A 25,185-nucleotide genomic window follows, 5' to 3' on the forward strand; every position below is an offset into this window, starting at 1 on the left:
AAACTGCTTAATTACCTTATCCAAGTACAGATGTCTGTATTTCTGTCTTGACATTGCTCTGCTTGGTGGCTCTTGTGGAGTCTCTTACTACACAACAATTATTGTGACCAAAAGAATTGCAATTCACAATAATACTGGGATAATGTACGAGTCTAATGACACTGTAATAATATATGTAGGAGCCATGTCTTGTTTTTATCTGTGAGATAAAAAAAATAAATAAAAAATAAGCGGACATAGGAAGAAAATAAATCGCTCATATCATTTCAAACACGAGGGAAGAATCTGGTCGTGATTTACGTGCCACAGAACAGGACTTAGTCGCTCCAATATATATACGTTACATTTATCCTTAAACAGGAATAGACACTACCTTCTATTCATAGTCCAACTGTCTTTGATTTGTATACATACACTTTCAGAAGATGTCCATACATATGAACGCATGGACATTAAAGGTGCATTATGTAATAAATCTAAAGCAACTGACCATAAAATCCTCCTAATATGTCACAGAGACTCAGGAATAATGTTCATATAACAAACTGAACTCACCAACAACAACAGTACAGACAAAATATTTGCATTCAAAAATTATTTTGCAGACTGCAAATCATGCTTATGTTTTGAATTCATGTTTTGGCATGTGGCGCCACCTACCGCCGTCTCACATCATTGCAGTCAGTAGAGTCTCAGCTGCCGAGCAACCACGGGTTGCCAGTTACGTCAGAAAAGGAAACCTAAAAGACCTCGGTATTTTGAATTTGAATGTAGTAACCGTTTTTGGCCACATTCTGACATATGGCACCTTTAAACACAATCAACTAACTGTGAGTGTTTTTTATAGAGATGTGCTATAAAACTACCACATGCTTCATCAGCAGATTAAAACTCTTCATGGGCATGTGAAGACATTTTGAAACAAGTGCTGAGAATCATGTGATACAACTGAAAACACCACAGTTTTAATGTTGGTGTCTGTAGAAACTTTTCCTTAATGTGAATTCCAAGATTTTTCTTTTGCATTACACCCGTTTCATAAGGTTTTTTACGACACTGCGTTCATGTAAGACCTGTAATCAATGGATCATTTGCAAAAACAGACTTGCCTAGTTCAAAACAAAGAGAAAAACTGACAGTTAATGATGTTGTTTTCAGTTCTAAGGATGATTTAAGAATAGATGTGCATGATTCAATAGGTAACACAGAAAAGAAAACAGCAGCAGCGCCACCACCAGGGTAAAGAGCGTCGAAATAGCACAGGAAACATTTGAGAAACATGCGCTCAAAACCGCAGTCCTATAAAAATGTCTTAAACACAATAAAAGCTGCAGTTGGGATTTCCCATTAACTTCGCCATGATTTAAGATGTGGGGGTCTGTAACAACAAGGGCATGTTATTCATTCTTCAGCAGCTTTGTTTGCTCGAGTTCAACGAAGCAGCGCGGGGTTAGCCAGGGAGCATGGATACGACCCAACCGAAACATGATTCATCAAAAACGTCAGGCAGCAGATAACGGACGCCAACGTCAGCGCCGTCATAGGAGCTCAAATCAACACCTCGGGCGTATCTTTCAAAAAACGAGGGAAGTTCAAAGAAAGGTGTTTATCAAAGTGTCCAGACACGGCGATACGAGTTTTTACGCGCATCATCCAAACAGCTGTGGCCTGAATTAGCACGATGGCACAGCCTGAGTAAACACGACTACCGGCTTAGTTCGAAGCCCGAGCACTATGAAAACACTCGAGAGGCTTACGACAACTTTTGATAGACCGCGTTTCCTGCACAGCCAACATTGACCCGTCAGTGAAGTGTCCTCCAGACCTGTCCAAATAATAGTAGGCTCTCTTAGCAGCCTCTTCAAGTTGGTTTCAACTCCCTCCCACTCACTGCTTTTCCATCCCCCTCTCCTGGTTTCATCGCCCCTCATCGAGAATAAGTGACTATATAACAAATCGCCGAGGCGGAGCAGACCGCCAAGGTCACTGGGTTTGTGATGGGAGCTGGCTAATGTTGCCCGCAGAGAGTACACCTCTCCGGTTTGAGCCAGGTCCAGTTGCTCCAGTTCAGTTCCACTCCAGCCGAAGCTAAAAATCCTTCCTGTGCCCTCCACATGGGTGAGAGAAAACCATTTTTAGCAGACGATCGATCCAGTGCGCTGCTGCCCTACACCGCAGTCCCTTCTCTCTAATATGAGCTAAAAGTATCAACACTCTCTTTATTCACAACAATATTCATTCCCTCCTATTTGTACGTCCCAGTTCCAGTATGGTTAGCTATTTCGGGAACTTAAAGGGAAAGCAAATCTATCACACAACTGAGTTTCAACAGTCCACCATGTAAGAAGTAGTGACATCTAGTGGTGAGACTGCAGATTCTAAGACTCCTCTGCCCACCTCTCTTTTCCAAACATGTCAGGGAACTACGTTGGCCTTCGCAGACCAGAAAGGATGTAATTCAAGGATTGCATGGTATGTTTTCTGCTTTAAAATGCAGACGGCAGGTTTGTCCCTTTGTGCTTCTGGAAAAATGAGTCGGCCCAAGATGGCAACTTCCATAAAGCAAGGCCCTCTGACTAAAATGCATATAAAAGACTTATTCTAAGGCAGGGGTTCTCAAAGTTTTGATACCTGAGGGCCAATTTAGGAAACCAACATTGGACTGAGGAAAAAATAAAAAAATAAAAAAATACCATTTGTAATCATTTTTATGCAGTTCTACAGTTTACACTTATTGGTCTGTATCCAGTAATGTCCAATAAACATTTAACAAGCTGAGTAGCTCCTGGATTAAAACTAACAACTGTAATTCATTGCGGGCCGCCAGAAATGTTTCTGCGGGCCACCATTGGCTCGCGGGCCGCACTTTGAGAACCAATGTTCTAAGGCTACAAAAACCAAGCTAATTTCAATATTAAGGTTGTTAGTAACACTGACACTTAAAAGGTAGTATATTTAATTCCTGACAATAAAAGCCTCCTACACACTAGGGCTGAACAATTAATTGAAAAATGCAAAATACAGCCTACTGCAATTTTGAAATCACAGGATGTGCGGTATTTGTTCATTTTAGATAAATTATTGTCGTGATCTACACGCACACCTCATTCTACAGACTGAAGATAACCTCTTCCTCGCAGATCTGCACAAATGTCACACAGTGATCATGAGGTCAAAATGACCATTCCCCCCGATATCGCGAATCCTATCGCCTGTCCAAATAACCGCAATTAGATATTAGCACTGCTACACCCCGAACCTTCAAAAGATGTCCTGTGCCAGCGGCTGCTCGCGTGTTTCACTGCTGCTGAAACTCTCCCTGAAACCGAAGCTTGTACAGTTCACTTTTGAACTTTCGCCCCCACACGATCGTAACTGAAAGTCTATGAAATGCGGCTTTAAATGCGGCCTTAAAGGCTCAAACCTGCACCGTGTTCACAAATTGCAACATGAGTGACGACGGCTGCCCACAGCCTTGAAAAAAAAAAAAAAAAAAGGGAGGTGGAAGTGTCACCACCATCTGCTGCGAGTCTTGTGGGACTTGTGGACTCTGCACAGACTTCTAATCTGAATATTTGTAAGAGGTTTTTTTTTTAGCACTGTTCATGCTGAATATTTCATTGTTCTCTCAGTCCAGCGCCGTTTGTTGGCTCTGATGAAATTAAAATGGGGAAGTTTTCCATAAAAAAACATCTGACACTTGTTCTAATTGTAACTATGTGTGTCAAAGGCGGTGATTTGCTGCTGCACTTTTGAGGAATGACTGAATTTCCCCTCGCTGTGGGCCTAATAAAGGATTATCTTATCTTTACTGAAAAGAAACTGATCCAAAAAAAAAAAGAAACACAAATAGCAAAGCACCAGAGGGTGAGATACTGTTGGCTTTTACTCTTGGATTAAGCTCCAAAACTCCACAATTTCTGCAACGCATCAGCAGGGTTATTTTCTCTGACTTGGAAAAGCCCCCCAAAGACTTTATGCATGTTTTCACTGGCTGGAGTAATTACTAGCTATTACTGGAGGAATGCTCCTTTAACAGGCTTTGTAACTGTTTATAAAACTTAAAGATCATACAGCCGCATCCGTCTTTTATTCCGCGTTCATTTAAAAACCAAGCACTGAGCCAAATCGGAGTATTAATGGTCAAATGTGTGTATATATATATATGCAGTTATATAGATTGTGTCATGTTCTCATAGAGTGTATTATAAAAAGCTCAGAGCAAGTAGGACGGAAATAGCAGAGGGCGACTCAGCTATTTGCAAAAATAACTCCGTTTGAATGTCTATGAGAAAATTAGCTTCTAATTCTCACTCGATTTGTAACGTCAGTAAACATTTTCCTGAGGAGTTAATGGTCCAAATCACTACTTACATAATCCCAGTTAGAGAAAGAACAGACGATAAAGCGTTGCGACTGCTAATATCATGGGAATCACAGGATACGTCACGAAACATTGGTCCCCGATACGATAATATTACGATGCAACGATTCTGTGATAATGGATACATCGCAAGACGATCATATAGCGTTACATCGCGATTTCTCAAACTTCGAAAACAAAACATTAACGTGAAAAGTTAAAAGTGCAGGATTTTCTCTATTTATTCACAACATAGAGAACAAAGTGCATAAAGTCTATGTGTTGGACGGAGCATCTCTTGACGTAGCTTTCTCCACCATCATCCTGCTGTAAAACTGTAAAAAGTATTCCTCGTTCATTTGAGCAGCGCCGCCGTGAGGAGACATGAAGTAGTGACGCCCGGCGAGTAAATCTTGCAGGGACTGTTCACTTTAGAGCGACTCAATTTGTTAATTAAAATAGCGATATTTGCCCTGGTGGATTGATTATCGCATTACACGAGGAAAGAACGACGAGACATCACCAAATAGATATTTTGACCCATAAAATACAAATGGTGCCTGGTTGCAGAGGATGTGTGTGAACTTTAAAAAGTAAATCCCAAGCTTCACAACGGGAGACTACAACGATTTTTCTATACACTATGGAGGTTCTATGTCCACCACTGAATCCTAAAGCTGAATCGCAGCAATAGATCCATCAGAACGTGTATCATTCGTTCTTCAAAATTAAAAATGATCGTCCAGTTTTGCATCTAACGCAATTTACATGACCCGAATGTTGCAAGTTATGTAAAGTTGAGAGATATTCCCAGATTTAAACTTCCGCAATCAACGACATTTAAATAAAACATGGTTGAAACTCGCGCAAGACATCACGCAACGTCGAAAACAAGCTGCAACGCCATCAGAAAGAGCCGTCTTTCGGGCTGGAGGAATTACATCGATCTCTATGTGCGCTCATCAGTGAGATCGGAGGAGCGTAGGGACCGTCTACAAAGTGCAACGCGCGAAAATAAGTATTTAAAAAGATTAAATACCTCCACCATAATACGGTGTAGTGTTGTCAAACTTTCTGTATACTCTACTGCGACCTTCAGCTCATGTAATTTTTTTCAATTTTCCATTTAAGCACAATATTGGAAATTGGGCAAAAAAAGCGAGTGATTATCAGTTGTTATGTTGTTTAATTTTGAAGAGCGCACGATGCACGGATCCATCGGGACGCCTGCTTCCATGTGAGGTAACGGATCCTCGAAGCACAGACCAGGTGAGTTCAGAAAGCAGACCATAGTTTGTAAAGAGTTCTGGGCTCGACGCCATCCACCTGGCAGTTCCCCCTGACAGGGAAGGCGGCCACAACAGAGACCTGGCAGCTCCAAACAGAGCCTTGTTGCCAGGAGACGAGTCACTCCTCCCCTCCATTTATTTACTGCGCTCCTCACCAAGGTCAGAGCGAGGGAGACGTGTGGCTGCGAGAGCGAGAGACAGGACTGAGAAGGAGAGTGGGAGTGGGTCGGCTGAGTGATACGGTTAATCTCCATCCTGGACTAAAAAGTACCTGTCATCACCGCTCTCTGATTTATATCATCTCTATATGCTAATTTTATCTACGTCTGCTCTGCGGCTGGTACAGATCCTCCTCTGTGTGACTGAGTCCATTTGAAATACTTTATTATTATCATAATAATAATAACAACAACATTGTATGTGATACAATTATGATAATTAATGTGGCCAGTTTGCATTGAAGCGGGTTATTAACTTGTTTTGTGGGTCATTTAAATAATGATATTGATTTCAGGGGCAAACTGTTGCTGCATCGAGAACTAGAATAATAACTGACTCTCTTTTAAAGTCTTTTTTGGCATCCATACTTTTGGCGACTAGTGTTTTCATTATTAATTTGTCTGATGTTTATAGTTTAAAGGCGCCATATGTCAGAATGTGGTCAAAAACGGTTACTACATTCAAATTCAAAACACCAAGGTCTTTTAGGTTTCGTTTTCTGACCTAACTGGCAACCCGTGGTCCCTCGGCAGCTGAGACTCTACTGACTGCAATGATTGGTAGACGGCGGTAGGTGGCGCCACATGCCAAAACATGATTTCAAAACATAAACATGATTTGCAGTCTGCAAAAGATTTCTTTTAATGCAAATATTTTTGCTGTACTGTTGTTGTTGGTGAGTTCAGTTTGTTATATGAACATTATTCCTGAGTCTCTGTGACATATTAGGAGGATTTTATGGCCAGTTGTTTTAGATTTATTACACAATGCACCTTTAAGTGTCTTTCTTATAAGAATGACTTTATTTGTAGATTATTTGACTGACCAATAAATCAAGTAGTTCCTTCTGTATATTGTGCAAAAATCAAAAAAATATGAATAATAAACAGTATAAAAATGCCCTTTTTTTTTTTAAACTCTACAGACCCTTTTCTTCCCAGAACTGTGCACAGAGAATGAATGCAAAACCTCTGTGGCCCCGACTCAATCTGACATCCATTTACTCAACATCTTGTACCAGTCACATGCACATGACTCTTTTCCCTGCTGGACCCGCGCAGAGCAGATCAAAAAGATAGCTCGACGAGCAGGAAAGAAGAAGCCCAAAAAAACCCAAAACAAAAACTCACATTTCGTTGGCCGCTCCAGTTTCCGCCTCCCTTTTTTCTTGTGCGGCGTCATCAGGCTTTCGTACTTGTCTGGCTCTTCCCGACCGGACAGGAATCCGTTCTCCTGGGAAGGACTCGGGCTCCGACCCTGGGAGCCGTCCTCTGCTCGGCAGGAGGAAGGGCCTCTGGGGATCCCGTTCTCCACTTCCCTCCTCTCCTGTTTGGGGAAGCAGGCGTCAGACGTCCTGTCCCTGTGCCCGCCCACATCTCCGTTGTGGACTTGTGCCACGGACGGCCTACCGACTCCAGCGTAGCTGTCTTTGAAAGAGCCACAGCCCTCGGCCTGCCCCGGCAAAGAGAGAGTTAAAACGTTAACATGCCTTGCGATCCGTCAAGCTTTACAGATCGCTATCGCTGTAGCAGTTTGTTTCAGTTTGATGTTACAAAGGTGTACAGGCCGATATGACACATGTCCCGCTGAATAGACTTGTAGAGTTGTCTGTGTAATAAATAAAGCCCCATTCAGGATTCAACAAATCACACAGCGCACTCGAACAAAAGGTCATCACAGCGAGGAACAATGAAACAGTTGGCATTTCAGACTCTTCGCACTTTACATGAGCTGTCTGAATAAAAGCGTCAATTAAAGCTTTCATCCATTTCATATTAGACACGCCTAATTTACACTTCCCTTAAAAGTGTAACTGTTAAAGGGCCTATATGTAAGACATGCAAGTAGAGTTTAAAAGCAATTAAAAACCAGGTTCTTCTGAACGATCTATGAAGAGCTTCACTTATTCCACCATGATATTAATAATAACATTTGGGACAAATATTTTTAAATAGTTCACAATATAGACTACATTATAACTATTGTGATTATTAGTGATATTGAGTGGCAGTCCACATGAAGTTGATGGGGGCACAATACAAATACATACAATACATGACATTTTTTAACATACAGCAGAGAAATGTTGTTAAGATTTAAACAATTCAATTCCTGCACACAGGAAGTCAGCGTTTTCCCCAACAGAAGTCATTTAAGGTTGCCTTTCCTGTACGACTCTTATGTGTCCTTATGTTACGACCAGGCCTAGGGAGGGGGGGGGAACCTGATTGCAACATGAATAATGAGACTCCTGCTTCCATACTCCCAAGAAACCAGCAGCAACAAGTAAACAAACCATTTTAAAGGTTTATTAAAGTGTTTAAAGAGTTCCCACCTGTGGAGGATTCCCGTCAGAAAATCATTTGCATCAACCGCCTGAAAAGCAGACCGGAGTAGTTTGGTTCTGATGTTTTTAGACCAATGTTGAGTTCAGATAATTGCTCAGTTGTTATATTGACTGCTGTCATTCAAACAAACACATGAACACCAGGATTCCTTTGACCAACAGTGAAAAATATTTTCATAATAATAACAATAATACATTAAATTCTAGTGTTTAAATTACTATTGTGTACATGTTATTTTTGATTTAATGTCAGTTTTTCTTATATACGGATTTTGCATCATAAATATGTTTTTTAGCTATAACTATATATCAAAACAAACATGTCTTGAAACATGTCAACATCACTTGCCCGGCCCCCTCCTGACCAGACTAGAAGGTCATTTTGAGTGTGAGGCCCCATAAAGAAACACTGTAAACCTAGCTGGGAAGTTTACACTGGAAGTGATTTGTTTGTAGGGTTGAATCAATGAATCGATTAATCAGTTATTAATCAATGACTACATTAATTGTCAACTATTTTGATCATCGATTCATCGGGTTGAAGATTTCAGATTGTTTTAGCTTTTTAAATGTGAATATTTTCTTCCTTTCTTTGCTCCACATAACAAAGAAATCATTAAAACTGAATCATTTTGGTTTGTGGACAAAACAAGACGTTCAAGAACATCGTCATTTCCAGGTTTGACAAACACTGATCAACATTTTTATTAACATTTTCCTCTCTGTCTGGAGAGGCCGTGTACCAAACGATTAATTGTGAAAATAATCATTAGTTGCAGCTCTATTTGTTTAATTTCAAAACAGACAGACAGACAGACAGAGGCTACGGTAACAACGAGAAAAGGCCATCAGGTTGACTGAAAACACAAAGTCGCTGCTTAAAAAACCTGATTGTTTAGCAGATTGAAGGGTTTTGGTTCCTTTCAGATGATGGACGCAGGCAGCCCACAAATCGACAACAACAAAGTCCCCAAAAGTTACACACTGCAGCTTTTTACCACCCCCCTTCTCTTTTTCCTCTGCATCTGGACAGAATCAAACATGTTTCTCGGCCTCTCGTACTTATTAGCCGGTGAATTATGGGGCGCTTCAGCTGTAGACTTCAAAGGCCGCGCCCAGATAAAAAGTTGCTGTACGGCCATTAACATGAGCCGGTGAGGCATTGTTTTACATTACAGTCAGGTACGCCACCAAGCTTTCTGGGAGTCATGCACTCATCGTTACAGCAGCATGGAAATATGTGAGGAATGTTGGCTGTTTGACAACTGAGAGGGTGTTTTTTTTCTTTTTCCTCCCCTCTCACTCTGTCCAGTTTGGAACGCCCAGCGAAACTATTTCATTCTATGAGTGAAGTCAAAGAGAGCTGGACACATGTGAAGCTGCGGGGTCGTCCAAGAAATTCCAGATCCTCAAAAAGCACCAGCAAGAAGATCTGTCAGTCCACCGCGGAGAACAAAAGCGGAGCGCGTCTTTCCAGATCCGACTGACTGTCAACGCTAAACGAGAGGCAGCGCCGAGGCTTTTTATCTCGAGTAAAGGTGCAGCAGTTTGCGTCGAAGGCGAGCGACAGTGAGCGCCCCAGGAGGCGTTCGTCTGTCAGCGAACGCAAGACCTTGTGCCGCGAGCTGAAGAGGTCAAACGTAATCCGATTCTCGCTGACAAGAAGAAGAGGCGAAGGCGACGTATTAATGCGGCCCAACGGACGCACAAAACATCCGTGTAATGACGGGAACGCAAAACAGAGACACGGCGAGGACTTCAAAGTGAAAGTCACAACACAAAGATACGTCGTGCTAAAATTGGCTTAAAGCGATGACTGGTTGCTATACATATCTATTTAATTTGACAAAAAACAGAATGATGGTAATTTTAACATCCTTTATTTATAACTAGAAAACACACCTCACAATCCTACTTATCATCAGTGATATAACCTGAGGTAATCTACTGAGTTTGGTCATCCAACATGAGGCTACGTCACCAACAACTTACCAACTAACGATTATTTTCATACTAAAATGTCAGAAAATGCTGTAAAACGTTGATCAGTGTTTGTCAAAATGATGACGATGTTCTTGAACGTCTTGTTTTGTCCACAAACCAAAATGATTCAGTTTTAATGATTTCTTCGTTGTGTGGAGCAAAGAAACAAAGAAAATATTCACATTTAAGAAGCTAAAACAATCAGAAATCATGTTTTAATCATGAAAAAAGCTTTAAACTGATTAATCGATTATCAAAATAGTTGAAGATTAATTTAGTAATCAGCTCGAGTCCCCAACGGTGACACACACACACGCAAAGTCTGAAAGCCCTTTTAATTTGTGAAAATGTGTACAAATACACACAGAGGTTTGTGCAGATATTCTTCTAAGGACACGGCATTGAGTTACCTTAACCCTAACCTTAACCCTGAGTGCTTACACGGCACAGATCAGTGCAGCAGGTGCACCCTTGGTAAATTGCAGCAGGAATCGTACGCAACTCCTTTTATGGACATCCTGGGCTCTGCGTGTGTATAGGTCATGTCTTCATATCTTCTTATGTGTTGTTCAGCCAAAGTTATGATTGAGTTCATACTATCATATTGAAACATTTTAAGTACTTTTTGCTCAGATGTGTTCGTCAGATTGCCTATAGATTGGAAATATACACTCATACACACACATTTTTATAGCTTCTGTGTATACGTTTTAACATGAGCAATGGGAAACTTAGCTTAGCTTAGCCCTAAATTTAACCAGTCCCTCAGAAATGAGTTTGGCCTCATTGGGACAAGGGTTTGGCCTCTAATGGAGGACTACTGGTCCTGACAAGGGCAGTGTTCAGAAAAGGTCCTTGCGAGACAACTAATACAAGTACACACACACACACATCCCCCCACACCCACACACAAACTGAAAGTCAAACACACACACAAGCCGAGGCAATGTGGTCATTGTCCCATGCTCACAAACCTCCACACAACTGTCACTGACGGGATTACGCAACAGATTAGTGACCCAGTGAACTGCATGAGGCCCTTGCCAGAGGTCAGAGGTCACAGTCTGTAAATCAGGCAGGACAGACAGACAGACGGGCAGACAGAGGTCAACACAAAACATCAGCTACCCGATCCAGCACTCCATGCCACGCCATGATATGATAGCACTGCTATATGTAGTGTCAGTAAAACATTTAATCTGCACTTATTAATCTTAACGATGCATCGAGGAACATCTACACGTCATCTTAAACTGCTGTCAGACACGCGCTGAGTTTCAGAGATTCCCTGGAGATTGTCTGGAGAGGCTGGGAGAACGCAAATGTCCACAAAGGTCAATTTCTCCTCCCGGTTCAGCTCAAATAATGTCCAGATAATATCTGAGTGAGGTCACGTGAGACAGACACAAAGACAGACCGAACAAAGCTTATCATAAATAAGTTTATATTGTGAATGTATCGTTCCATAGCGAAAGAAAAACCTTTATTTGAAAATGATGTGGGAAAATCATCATAAATATTATTATTTCAATGTCTTCTTCTTAAACAACTTCACTTATTTTCCACTTGACCGGCCCCCAGTGACCAAACTAGACACTCAGTGGCCCCCAGGTCTACTTGACTTTGAGTTTATTTTTGTATTACAGCTGGCAAATTAACGTCACGGCTCAGATCAATGTGCTGTGGTTTTGTGCATCACTTTCAAGTGTCCCCTGGAAACGCTTCCGTTGTGTTGTGATAATTTGTTAGCGCTCTGACCTCTCAAGGGCCACCGTATCTTTGGCTTAGGGTAAACCCACGACCTTTGACCCCTGCTCCTCTTGCTTATATGCCGATGTGTCCGTGGGCAAGACATTTAACCTCATGCTGTGTACATTTCGTGAATGGGTGATCGGCAAAAATGTAGTAGAGTATGTAGTTATTTCTTTGTTTCCTTGCTCCGCATAACAAAGAAATCATTAAAACTGAATCATTTTGGTTTGTGGACAAAACGAGACGTTCAAGAACATCGTCATTTCCAGGTTTGACAAACACTCAATCAACATTTTTTCGACAGATTAATCAATTATAAAAGTAATGGTTAGTTGCAGCTCTAAAATGTAGTGTACGATCATCAAGACAAGAACAGTGCAATATAAATATACGCAATTTCTCACAGCCGTCTTATTAAAGTGGGACAGACAGGTGGTTCATCCAAAGCACCTGCATTTGGTTTCCCAACAAAACTGTCTCCTCTGCTACAAACCAAAATAAAACCAAAAAAAAATCAAAACAAAACGATTTTTACAATATACAATAATAATAGAAGACATATTTTCCCCCATAATCGAGCCTGTTGCGTGATCAAAACGGCGCCATAACCATTAACTTCACACGTCCTGATACTCGAGCTGCACTGGTCTTCAAAGGAGACGGTCCATGTGTGTACAGTCTGACCATTTACACAACGAATACATCTCTCCCGTTTATGTGGCAGCGGCTTCAAGTGTGGCTTTTTGGCGCGGCTATAAACACTTCGTCGCATGACATACTGTATCATATTAAGTAGTTCTCACTTTAACTCTGCATTAATGGGGTTCGCGGCAGCTCGAAAAAGCGTTTGAGGAGAAAAAGATCTTGGAACAAATGGAAGAAATACAGACAAAAACCCAGCAGAAACCTGCAAAGGCACCACATGTACTTCTTTGTACTCATGAATAAACATCGCACTGCCTCACACAAACACTACACTAACAAGATTTGTAATCTGTTTATTGTACCTTTTCTATTCAAAAGCCTTTTATTTAATAATAATGACTCTTGGGCCCAGTGTGTATCTCGTGTTTTCCCTGAGATCTTTATCATTTGCACATTTAGAAATCATGTTAATTAATTCCCCACAAACCAAACAGAGGATTGGAAATATAAATACACACAACGTTATTCCTGAGGGTCAGTTTGTTTTCAAACAGCCGAGGGATTTCACAAATCAGACAAAGTGAAGCAGACGCTCGGGTGTAACTGGACGTTCTCATAGTGTACAGTCGCCCAAACATGTTCCGGCCAAATTAAAATGTAACCGAATCAACACTTTCTCTGGTTTCGCTGATGCAAAAACAAAGTCAAGTATTAACTCGGTCACCTCATTCCACCAGGGTTTTACATTTTAAATATTAACCTCTGGTCACTGCTCCTCACTATCATGGGTCCAGACCGTAATATTAAATGCCTAGAGGTTGCAAAACATTTCATTAGTTACACTATTCAACATAATTATAAACAGTAATACCTTCACAATAAAGCGCTTATCTTCCAGCCTAACGGTGTAATCCTGACCTGCAGTCAGGATTAACTCAATCTTGTGTCTCAGCCACCAAAATCCAACTCAATGCCAACTTGATAGTCAATAAACATATGCAAGTACTATATATACACTGTATGTAAAAGTATGCAGATAATAAATAGATACGCGCAGCAGCGTAATATACATAAACATACATTTACATGTGGTCTCCACCAGCTACTTTTGCTGTTTAATGCCCTCAGCCTGACACCCATTTGTCGTGCCGTGTCTATCGTGTGAAATAAACAAAACTGAACCACAAAATCAAAATAGACAGATTGCAAATAAAATATCAATTAAATCATAACACACACATCATTTCTCTATGGACTTTGGTGTGGGAGAGTGAGTGACGTTGGTGTGGGAGAGTGAGTGGTTTACAAACTTCAGGGAAGGAAAAGTCTGTGTAACAGTGAGATGAAGACGTGAACATAGATTTTTATTAAATGTGTCTTTTGTAACGGGCCTAAAAATTGTGTTCTATTGTGTAAAACTAAGGTATCTCAACTTTTTCACTCTCACACACCAAAGTCACTCACTCTCCCACACCAAAGTCACTCACTCTCACACACCAAAGTCACTCACTCTCCCACACCAAAGTCACTCACTCTCCCACACCAAAGTCACTCACTCTCACACACCAAAGTCACTCACTCTCGCACACCAAAGTCACTCACTCTCCCACACCAAAGTCACTCACTCTCTGCAAAATTTGTGTTTTTTTCGCAATTTTCGTAATTTTGTTTGCGTTCCTTCGGTTGTTCTTTGAGCCGTGAGCCAGACGGAAAGTGACTCCAAGCCTGCGACTACCTCGAGTCCATTGAGCTTTCACTCCAAAACTCAGTAGCCAATCAGCAGGCAGCTTCCTAAGGCCCGCCCCATGGTCAGAATCGCAAACAAAAAAAACCACGGCGCAAAAAAGAGAGTGAGGGAGCGCGAAGTAAAATACAATCTTGATGAATGATTAAATCGATATTTTATTTACAATTTGTGTGTTTTGATTTTGTAGGTCATTTCACATAAAGTGTTGTTTGCTTCTTAAAAAGTATTGCTTGAAAATATTGACACAAATCTAATGCAATAGGAGCAGCTATTCATTCGGATTGTCAGTGTCGCTGATTAATAATCTCTAATCTTTAATCACTGATCATCCAGCTGCCTTGAAAAAAAGGTTAGCTCCAACGAAAACCAACCGAACAACTCAGGCATTAGAATAAGCTGATAAACCCCTGCACGATCACAGAGTTTCAACCGCTACGTCTGACAGCGTCCACAATGCAACATTTGCAGCCACTGCACGCAGTAATGTGCTATTTAGCGGAGGACTTCTTCTTCTGTCACTTTTCATGAAAACAAACGAGTGCAATAACATTGTCCGGAGGAGACAATACTGTAGACACAGTTGTCCGCCCAGTCTTAAAGTGAGAAAAGCGCTGCATTCAGACGTCAGACGGAGAGGAAACTTGAGATTCTGTGCTCACGGTCCAGCCGATATATCCAAATCTTGCCCCGAGAGCAATATTTAACAAATACAACGAGTATGAACGGACGTAAAAAAAAAATTCATAACATGTCAAACACTCACTGGAAAATGCTTGCGCTTTCTTCCCGGCTTGCCAAACTGACAAGAGGCACCACTTTTAGCTGCCTTTTCTTCCGTCATCAGGTCCATGTCCAGTATTGTGCTGTCACCCTGCAAACAGAGAGAGCACACGGTGTCACACACAAGCTGAAATTACAGTGCATCTCTTTGAATTAGATGGACATTATGATGCTGCTGTATTTGCTTAATTCACATTCTAATACAGAGATGGATTCATTTTGACCATTTTTTTTCCAGATCTTACTAAAGAAAGTTGATTTTGACATTGAATATTTGTCAGTTTCATTTATTTCATTCAATCCCAACTTCCTCTGTTGTTGTGGGAATGAGACATGCATCTCAGATCCAATGTCTGATGATCGAATAACACATTTATCTCTGGAAATTAGTCAAAAAATATATATATATTTTATTTTACGTGGCCCTTTATGGCTTAGATACACATACACTAACATCTTCTCAGGTTTCCGCATTCACGTGATCCAGAGAGACAACACGAGAGATACTGGATCCACATGAAAACACCCACTCAACCCTGCGCCTCCCCCAAAAACATACTTCCAAAAGCGGTTCCTCGAGTGTACTTCGGGAGGCAGACAGAACCTGAGTGACACGTTCCTTTGAACTAAGCTGAAGTGAAAGCTCTGCGGACGCGGGCTCTGACCTTCCGCAGACAATTCCCTCTCGACACCGCTACAAAGACGTCGACCGACCCCCACCTTTCCCCCCCCCCCAACTGCAATTTCTTTCTGATTAATAAAACCCGTGAACAAAGGCCCGTGTCCGCCGACACCACCGCCACCACCGCCACCGACTGCCCCCGGGGTTTTGATGGGAGAAAAGATGATCCTAATGTACATGCTTTCAGTGTCAATATTGGCTGAATAGAACCACCAGCAACCAAGTCTGAATGCAAATGAGACTGTAAGGCTCTATGTGGCAGCTCCAAAGGGGGGGGTGGGTGTTAGAGGAAGATAGGTCCTTATTAAATTCCTCCAGTGTTGAGAGATTTCCCCTCAAAGATGAATTCATATTATTTTAGGCCACATCCATACAATTACCCTTTCATTTCAAATAAAACAGATGGGCATCCACAGGCTGGTGTAAACAGGGAGTTGAGCTTCTCCGATGCAAGTAAATAAGTGAGTACATTTTATTTATACATCACCTTTCACAGATATAAAATCACAAAGTATATGATATAATATACTATAATAAAATAATATTTAAAAAATAATAGAAATAGAAATAATAAAAAATATCGTAAAATAATAACAACAACCAAAGTACAAAACATAAACAAAGACAATCATTTAAAAGACTTAATAGTTTTAAAGCCAGCTGCTTTTTAAAAGAGTGGACGCATGTTACGCAGTGGTAAAGCATTCCAAAGACGTCCAGGTGCTACTATCTCTAGTTTTGTACTTTGAGTGGGGAACCACTAATAGCCCCTGATCTGCTGACCTGAGATTACGTCTTGGGGAATAAAGGTGCAGCAGATTAGTTTTGAAATGTTCCATAGGTGGAAACAGCATTTTCTGATTAGCTGGTTCATTAAGGACATTTCTGAATCAAACACAACACCAAGGTTTGTGAGGTTCAGCTGCTAAAGACGCGCCTAAGGAGCCGATATGCTGCTCGATCAGCAAGATTTTAACATCGGGGGCAATGACTAGGGTTTCTGTCTTTAGCTTAGTTGTTGATAATCGTCGTTTAACCGCTGCTTCATGCGAGTCAAACAGTTGATTCAGGATTACAGTATTAAGAGCAGTACAGCTGAATGTTATCAGCATAAAGATGATATGAGACATCGCTGAACTGTTTAATGATCCGTCCCAAGGAGAGGAAGCATAATAGGAACAGTATAGGCCCCAGGACGGAACCCTGGGGTACCCCCCCCATGGTAGATCTGAAGCTTCAGACATAATTAACCTCCATCAAAGAGGTGTATGTTTTCGCCGGAGTTTGTCTGTCTGTCTGTCTGTCTGATAGTTAACAACATAACTCGAAATGCCCGCAATGGGACCAGGAACAAGTGATAAAATTTTGGGCATGATCCGTAGACGCTATCACTGGTTAAAACACTCGCTGTCTGACCATAGCGTTATCACTGGTAACGACACTCGCTGTCTAACCATAACGTTATCACTGGTAACAACACTCGCTGTCTGACCATAACGTTACCACTGGTTAAAACACTCGCTGTCTGACCATAACGCTATCACTGGTAACGACACTTGCAGTCTGACCATAACGTTACCACTGGTTAAAACACTCGCTGTCTGACCATAACGTTATCACTGGTTACAACACTCGCTGTCTGACCATAACGTTATCACTGGTAACAACACTCGCTGTCTGACCCAGACATGTCGGCAGGGTGTATTTTGTAGGCACTGAGCTGCCTTGGCGGAGGTCTGCTTAGTGCTTCTCTAGTTTTGTTTGCAAAGACTCTAAAGCGTCTACTCGAGAGATATGGGATGAAAACTATTTAAAGATTTTATGCAGTTGTCCACTTACATTTAAAGTAGTAAAGTGTAGTTTTCAAATGAAAAGAAGGACAAATCCTCCATTTTTGGTGGGTTCAAAAATGGCGAGAAAGTGCAGAGCATCATTCATGATTTTTTTTTTTTTTTTTTTTAAAGACAACATAGTAGTATGGATGCAGCTTTATGTTCAGTGTTAGATACATGACTTTGTCTCTGTATAACGGGGTGGAGTTAAATATAGGACTGAATTTCAGGGGAGACCAAGGACACGCGCAGCACCTTCAAGAACTCCAGGGTAATAACACTCTAACACTGCACACCAGCAGTTTACTTTGTCTTCCAACCTCATTTCCAATCTGCTCGAAAAACTGTGTCCAAGTACAACACTAAACTGCGGTTTAACATGATTCGATAGAATATCACTGTGGAGCAAACGGTGTAGAGTATGTGCAGCATCTCTCGCTCGCTCTTTAAAGCTAGGGTATGGAACTATTTTCGCAGTATTTACAGTAATAAAAACTGAAATCAGAGATGGTTACGCTAAAGGGGTGGAAAGGTATCTAGTCCAGTACCCACTCTTTCTAAAGCTGGAATATATCATAAAGTATAATTTGCATATGAATATCTATCCATTTTTAAGTGGTTTATGGCGTTCAGGACAGAGAGCTGTTCGTATATTATCACATGACTGTTAATATAATCAATTTCCATTGAAATTGATTAACATATTATCTCCAACCCCCTTCCCTAGCAATTTAAAACGCAATTGAATTTTTAATTTTAAAAAATAAAGCATTTTCTCATGAGATGCCATCAAAAATATGAACTACTTTACTCTAAAAGCAAGGCTGATAACCTTAAGATATGAACCGATTTAAACATGAATGAATAACACTTTAACATAGAACAGTCCAAATAAGATACATTTGCTTTCCCGTGATGTCGATTTTTAAAACGAATGGTCTTTTGTTTAACACTTCCTGTTTTTCTGAACGCGTCTTCCTGTCCCCACAGTGAGTCATGTGATGCGATGGCTCTCTTCTCCCACCGATTCTCCGACACATGTAAGCTGCTGCACAAAGACCACAAAAACCAAGCTTCATGTCAGACTGTTGTTCCACCTTTGTGGTGGAAATGCTGACCCTCTTTTATGTTGAAAACTCTGCCACACAGTCCTGTTGAGACTCCTTCCTTCAACTCGATTCAGAATCCAAGAACTAAACAGGTCGGATCATCTCTGAGCCTCACATTTGAAGAGAACGTCTTAACTTTTACGACCGTTAAGCAAATTCTGTCCATTGATGAAGCTCTTGAGATGTTTAGATCACATCACAGCTGTCAACCTAGTGTGATCTTACATTGTGGGATTAGCCGGATGTGACAAGGAAATGAGAATAACGTGGAACTGACCAGAGACATTTCACTTTTCACTCTCTTTTGTGTCTCTATGTCCAAACAGGGATGTTGCAACAGAGCAGGCAATAGCCCAGGATCCCTATCCTAATCCTTCAACTCAACCCTCCCTATCCCAAGTGCATCATAGGACTACGGTGGCCTTTACACGCCAGAAAGAATGTAATTTACCTTCATTTACACTACCGCTCAAAAGTTTGGGGTCATTTAAAGATGTCCTTATTTTTGAAGGAAAAGCACTTTTTTTCAATGAATATAACATTAAATTAACCAGAAATACACTCTATACATTGTTAATGTGGTAAAAGACTATTCTAGCTGCAAACATCTGGTTTTTAATGGAATATGTACAAAGGTGTATAGAGGCCCATTTCTCCTCAGTGTTCTAATGGTACATTGTGTTTGCTAATCGCGTTAGAAGGCTATTGGATGATTAAAAAACCCTTGAAAACCCTTGTGCAATGATGTTTAAAATCATTATTTCTAATCTTGTCAATGTCTTGACTATGTTTTCTATTCATTTTGCAACTCTTTTGATGAAGAAAAGTGTGACTTTTAATGGAAAACCAAAAAAATTGTATTGGCGACCCAAAACTTTTGAAGTAAAAATGCACACTGGAGGTGGTTTGCAAAGCGAGGCCCTTTCCCCCAGTACATATAAATGGCTTATTCTGAGGCAATTTACACTATTAAAAACGTAGTGTCCTTTATTTCTGCCAGAAATTGTAAATTGTACAATCAACAACCCACGAGAGACTGCAATGACACCACGGTCGGAAACAACGTGCCAAACCGACGCGTAACAAAAGCCCGACCTCAAATGGAACAAATCCATCAGCCATTATTGTGGGTGATGGCCTGATTTGCATGACAAAATTACTGTGATCAGGAAAAACAAATGACTAATAATGAGGTTATAAATAATAAGAAAATAATGGCTTTGCGAGAATAGTCATCAGTTTGTGTCTGGATCAGACTCCAGATGTTGCTATAACAAGCCTTCAAAGGCTTTATTTTAAATGTAGATACAGGATAAAGTGTTTTTTCAGACCTGGTGCCTGTTCATTGTGTAATTGAATAGCGAGCCTGGTGCTTTGTTTTTTTTTTTTTTTGTACCAGGGCGACAGAATTTGCATAGATAATAGCACGTTTTGAGTGTGCACGCAGCCTCATTTGGGAACCACTTATAAAAGGATGACACAATTCAGTGTTGCCTGACGATGCCTGCGGGAGCAGCCTACACAACATCGACCGATTCTCAGCCTACGCACACACACACACACAGACAGACACACACAGAGTTAAAACGACACAATGTTTTCCCACACAGCTTCACCCACTTAAAAAAAATAAATAAAAAAATAACAAAAATGCCTCAAATATGATTCGTCGTAGCCTGGGGTGAACCTACTTCACTGTCAATATCGCTGCACTATTTCAGTCTGGTTAGCCGGGTTATTTAAAGCAATAGTCTGTTGCCAGGCAACAAGACTAAGGGGCAGCTCTGTGTAATGGGAACACAGAAGAAGAAGAAGAGGACGCTTCTCTCTCTCCCAGTAAGAGAGCCAGTTCAAACCTCCGCCAGCCAACGCCCACGTCACCGACCACCATTGCAGCTGCACATGTCACATAATACAGTGATGCGGCAACTGTGCAGCACCGGTGATGCTGCAGTCACACACACACACACACACACACATGGATGGTGATAATGAGTCATTAAAGCTGACATGGCACTCCCTGCTGACATGGATTGATAGGTTAAAAAACCAGATGGTCAATGCCGATCAATGCAACGCCAGTCCATTCACATGAGTCTTTGAATTACAGGGATCAATGGAGCATTAGCTTGACTGACTTGCATAACTCCATTCATAAAATCGTGGACTGTTTTCTTAACCCAGCTTTGACCTGACGTAACTGCAGCTGTAAACATAGCTCTTGAATATCAAGGCTATTCCAGGTAACAAAACACACGTTTCTTTCTATATTTACACCAATTATAGATATTTCTGCAAAAGAAAAAAGGGGGATTACAGCAGTACAGAATAAACTCCTTCTAAAGTTTTGGTGAGATTAAGGCCTTTTTTGTTGCTTTTCCATTAGCGATAGTACCTGGTACGTTCCAAGCGAGCTGAGCCGATACTATGCGTGACATCATCACAGGGAGAGGCATGAGCAAGACGCCCGGACGACCGTAGCTCATCTATCTATCTATCTATCTATCTATCTATCTATCTATCTATCTATCTATCTATCTATCTATCTATCTATCTATCTATCTATCTATCTATCTATCTATCTATCTATCTATCTATCTATCTATCTATCTATCTATCTGATATTGAGGCCGTCTGGATTTGCTTTGATTTTGGTTAACGTTCACTTTCGATATCTGGCACTTATACAACCTTTAGGAACATGGTACTGAAGGCCACATTATACTTCTCCGACTGCGTAACCACGGAGACCCCTCGAGCCTTCATAGTTCTACGTCGTGGTGCCGGATACGCACTGCAATTTTCCGCCCGATCAGTAGGGGTCGCTATGCAAGGTTGTTGTGCTTCTTGCTACAGTGAGCAATAGCGTCCGAGAGAGAAAGTCTGTTGTTGTTGTTGCAGCGGAATAACATTGAAACAGTGGCCGTTTCTCACCTGAAATAAATATTTTCCGTGTCCCGGAACGCAGTTTTAAGACCATTAGAGGCCAGAAATCGGCCATTTAGAGTCTAAACATGTGGTTTGTGTATTAAGATATGACGTATTTATAGTCTGGCAGCGACGTTGTCGGCGGTGATCAGCTCCGCCTCTGTGGATTCTCGGTGCGCACTGTGAGCCGGCACAGAGCAGCGTTAACTCAGCCTGTCCTGAGGACAAATAGCAGCCTGAATTTAGGAGTTAGGAGTAGAAGGGTTAAACTACCTCTAAATATGACTTCATCTCTCATGTGTTGTTTTTTTTTTTTTGTTTTTTTTTTGCCGTCTAGACTTTCTGGATTGAGAAATTGAGGACAAAAACACAGTTCACCTGGTATTTAGATTTAGCCGAGGTGCTGAAGCTGCGAAGCATCAAACTGAAGTAGACAAAAAAAGCATCCATTCACAGACTGAGAGCGTGTGTTTTTTGTTGTTTTCGGTTCAATCTGGATCAAATCCGGATTTATTTATTTTTTCTGGCAGTTTGGACAAAGCCTAAAATTCACCCTGTCTTGCCAAGCTCTTTAAAAGGCACAGTGTGTAAAAACTGAGCAACATTTACTGGTAAAGTTGCAATCGCTGCAGCTGAATATCCCTCACCTCAACCTTCACGTCGCCTTCAGTTACCGTCAAAATTCAAATTCAAAAGCTGACCCGGTTCCTGATATCCATATAAAAGACTCTGGAGTAATGAAAGAAAGGTGATTGCACAGTTATATACTAATAAGTCCACACACACATTTTACATACTGGTCCTTTAAAGGGACACTGTGTAGTATTTATGGGTTTATACACATTATGTGCTCCTGCATTGTCTAGTCGATGTATAATAGTTTTTGTTTCATTTTCGTAGTGTTTCAAAACACCCTCGCCCTCTCCCTCACCTCACGAACCTCATCTGCTGACACGGAGAAAGACAACGAGGACGACATTTGACCGGCTGCGGACACCGTATCGCTCAGGGAAGGGAGGGGGGTGAGCAGAGGAGCATTTCGTTGTTGTAAATTTCAGCCTCTCCTCTAGATGGCACTATAAACTACTTACTTCACCTTTAAGAGGCGAAAGTGAAGTGTTAGTTTCTTACCTTTCTGTTTCCAGGTGAGTTGGTGAAGTCGGAGCCTTTGAATGCAGTGGTGTTGGCGGCGTTGGCGACAGTGTTGGACGGCATTGTTGAGAGTCTTGTGGGCTTATGGAGGGGGGGAGGGGGGCTGATGGTTGTAGATGAGTGGGGAGTGTCAGGTGAAAATAAAGTTAAAAAGAACAGACAAAAATAAAAGAAGGAAATGAGAGACGATGATCCCTCTTCTCTCCGCTCTCCTGTGAAAGAAGAAAAAAATGTCAACAAAACACACAATTAAGATTTTGCAAGAGTGTTGTGACTGAACGATCATCATTTTTAAGTCAACTGAGTTTTAAAACAATTATCACATTATCAAAAAGATTCACTACTCTGTATTCTCATGCAAGGATCAAAGATTAAAGGTCCAGTGTGTAACATTTAGGACACGCTGCCAACCCGTGCCATCGTGTTTCTACGAGGGATTCATGATATTATCGGCTTGATATCGGCATAAAAAGTCCAAAATCGTGCATCCCTAGTTTCTACAGCAGCCCGAACGATAGATGAAGAAGAACAGCATCCTTTCTGGTTTGTGAAGTCCACCGTAGTTCACTAATGGCTCTCCCAGTGACGACACTCTCTGACCCATCGGTAGCCGCGCAGTCTGTCGATGTCACGTTTTAGTATCGGCTCAGCTCACAATGGAACCTCGCCAGAGCAGGTTCTAAAACAAAAATAAGCACCAGGAACCAGGTACTATCACTAATGGAAATGCAAAAAAAACCCAAGTTGGGTCGAGCTGTACTGACCTCTACAGTGGAAACGCACCATAAATATACAATTTCAAGGTCCAGTGTGCAACAATTAGCACAGAGTTTTGGTTGAAATTGAATTTACTATGCATATTTTTGCATGAATGTAGCCTTATAAGCCCTTTATATGAACTTTAGGCAAGGGCCTTGCTTCGTGGAGGCCGCCATCTTGTCTACAGCAGCCCAAATGGACAAACTAGCCAAAAGTTGCATTTATTGTTGAACCACGTGTTATCTGCACTCTCACAACACCAGACCTTTGGAGGAAGCAACGTCATTTAGCTGTATAAGGTTATTCCTGAATGGCAGCTTATGTGCATAGTTACAAACTACGAATAATACGACATGAAACCGATGAATTGTTGTTATTAATGCATATTTCCTCAAATCACTTTGGTTAAAGTGTATATTGAGTCATAAACAGGCCCATATTTGAGCGTCAGGGTCATGGGAAGCTCACACGCTGCTACTGTAAATACAGTGGGATAATAATGTACCATGGCTACTCTCGCCTACTGGGCCTTTACACAACATGTACAGTGTTAGGGATGTTTTTTTTTTTGCTGCTGTTGAGCTGCAAAACAACTTGAAAGTTGCTGGAAATCAAATTGAGGATGATTATAGTGATTTGAAGTGTCAAAAGTGTTTGATTTCATTGCACAAAATGTGCCTTTACAGTGTGACTTCACTCACACACACACAGGATGTTTTTCCTCGAAAGGGTTAAAACAAAATTGATGACAATCGCCTCTGATTTATTTATCCTCAGGGACTAATGGTCCCAGCCCCCTGCAAAACACAAACTGTGTGTTGGAAAAATACGAATAAAATAAGGCCAGGCTTGATTTTACATTCATATTTACATGCACGCCGAACTACAACCAGTGCACTCGCTCGAAATGTCTCATTTGCGTTCGTAATTCGGTCGGAAACGCGCTGAAATGGCAAAGTTTTGACGGCTGTTTTTGCAGCGGGGTGAGTGTGCAACATGACCCACCGGGGATTTTTACAGGCCACGGCCACTGGAGGATCACACACCGGCTAATTTTTTATTAATGAGGCCGGTGTTTGAAGGAGCCGCGATCACGGCTTCTGGATTCCGGTCAAGCTCAAGCGCACATCGCGATGACCAATCAGCACATCTGCGCGCACGAAAAAAAAACACACGCACACACACACACAGGCAAAGCCCGAATCGCTATTTCCCCCATTTCCATCGAGCGTCTTCCGCTCTTTCGCAGCTCTGGCTCGCATCAAGCTTTCCCTTCCTGTGTGGTTTTCAGTGCCGGGTTAAAACCGATTTGAGTGCATGAATCGCTGTGTGTTCGTTACCCGATTTTCCCAGGTCCCAGGCCTGACCCTTTTTGTCTCGCTTGCTCCCGGAGCCTCCTTCCTCTTCTCTCCCCGTCCTCCGCCTCCCCAGCCGGACAGCTCTCTTCCAGATGCGCCGCTCTCACTGCAGCGGCCTGCACGCGTGTGGATGTATGTGTGTGTATGTGTGTGTATGTGTGTGTGTTCGGCGGCCGCTGGGTCCTAAAGCCCGTCGCTCTACAACCACAGCACCGCGTGCAGAGGGGGCGGGGCTGGTGA

The 25,185-nt window shown here is 41.6% G+C and overlaps 1 protein-coding gene across 1 annotated transcript in view; it reads right to left on the reverse strand.

Annotated features, from left to right (window-relative positions):
- The window catches only part of dnmt3ab (DNA (cytosine-5-)-methyltransferase 3 alpha b), a gene marked incomplete at both ends in the record, with an annotated part of 47,241 nt that extends 24,350 nt beyond the window's left edge, over positions 1-22,891 (reverse strand). Inside the window, 3 exons of the mRNA XM_083910175.1 lie at positions 7,002-7,323; positions 15,109-15,216; positions 22,808-22,891. Coding sequence (XP_083766301.1) covers positions 7,002-7,323; positions 15,109-15,216; positions 22,808-22,891 — 514 coding nt within the window. The remainder of the gene's footprint in view (positions 1-7,001; positions 7,324-15,108; positions 15,217-22,807) is intronic.
- Positions 22,892-25,185: the final 2,294 nt, after the last annotated feature.

This window comes from Microchirus variegatus, assembly GCF_963457635.1.
Source record: "Microchirus variegatus genome assembly, chromosome: 2".
Taxonomy (NCBI): Eukaryota; Metazoa; Chordata; class Actinopteri; order Pleuronectiformes; family Soleidae; genus Microchirus; species Microchirus variegatus.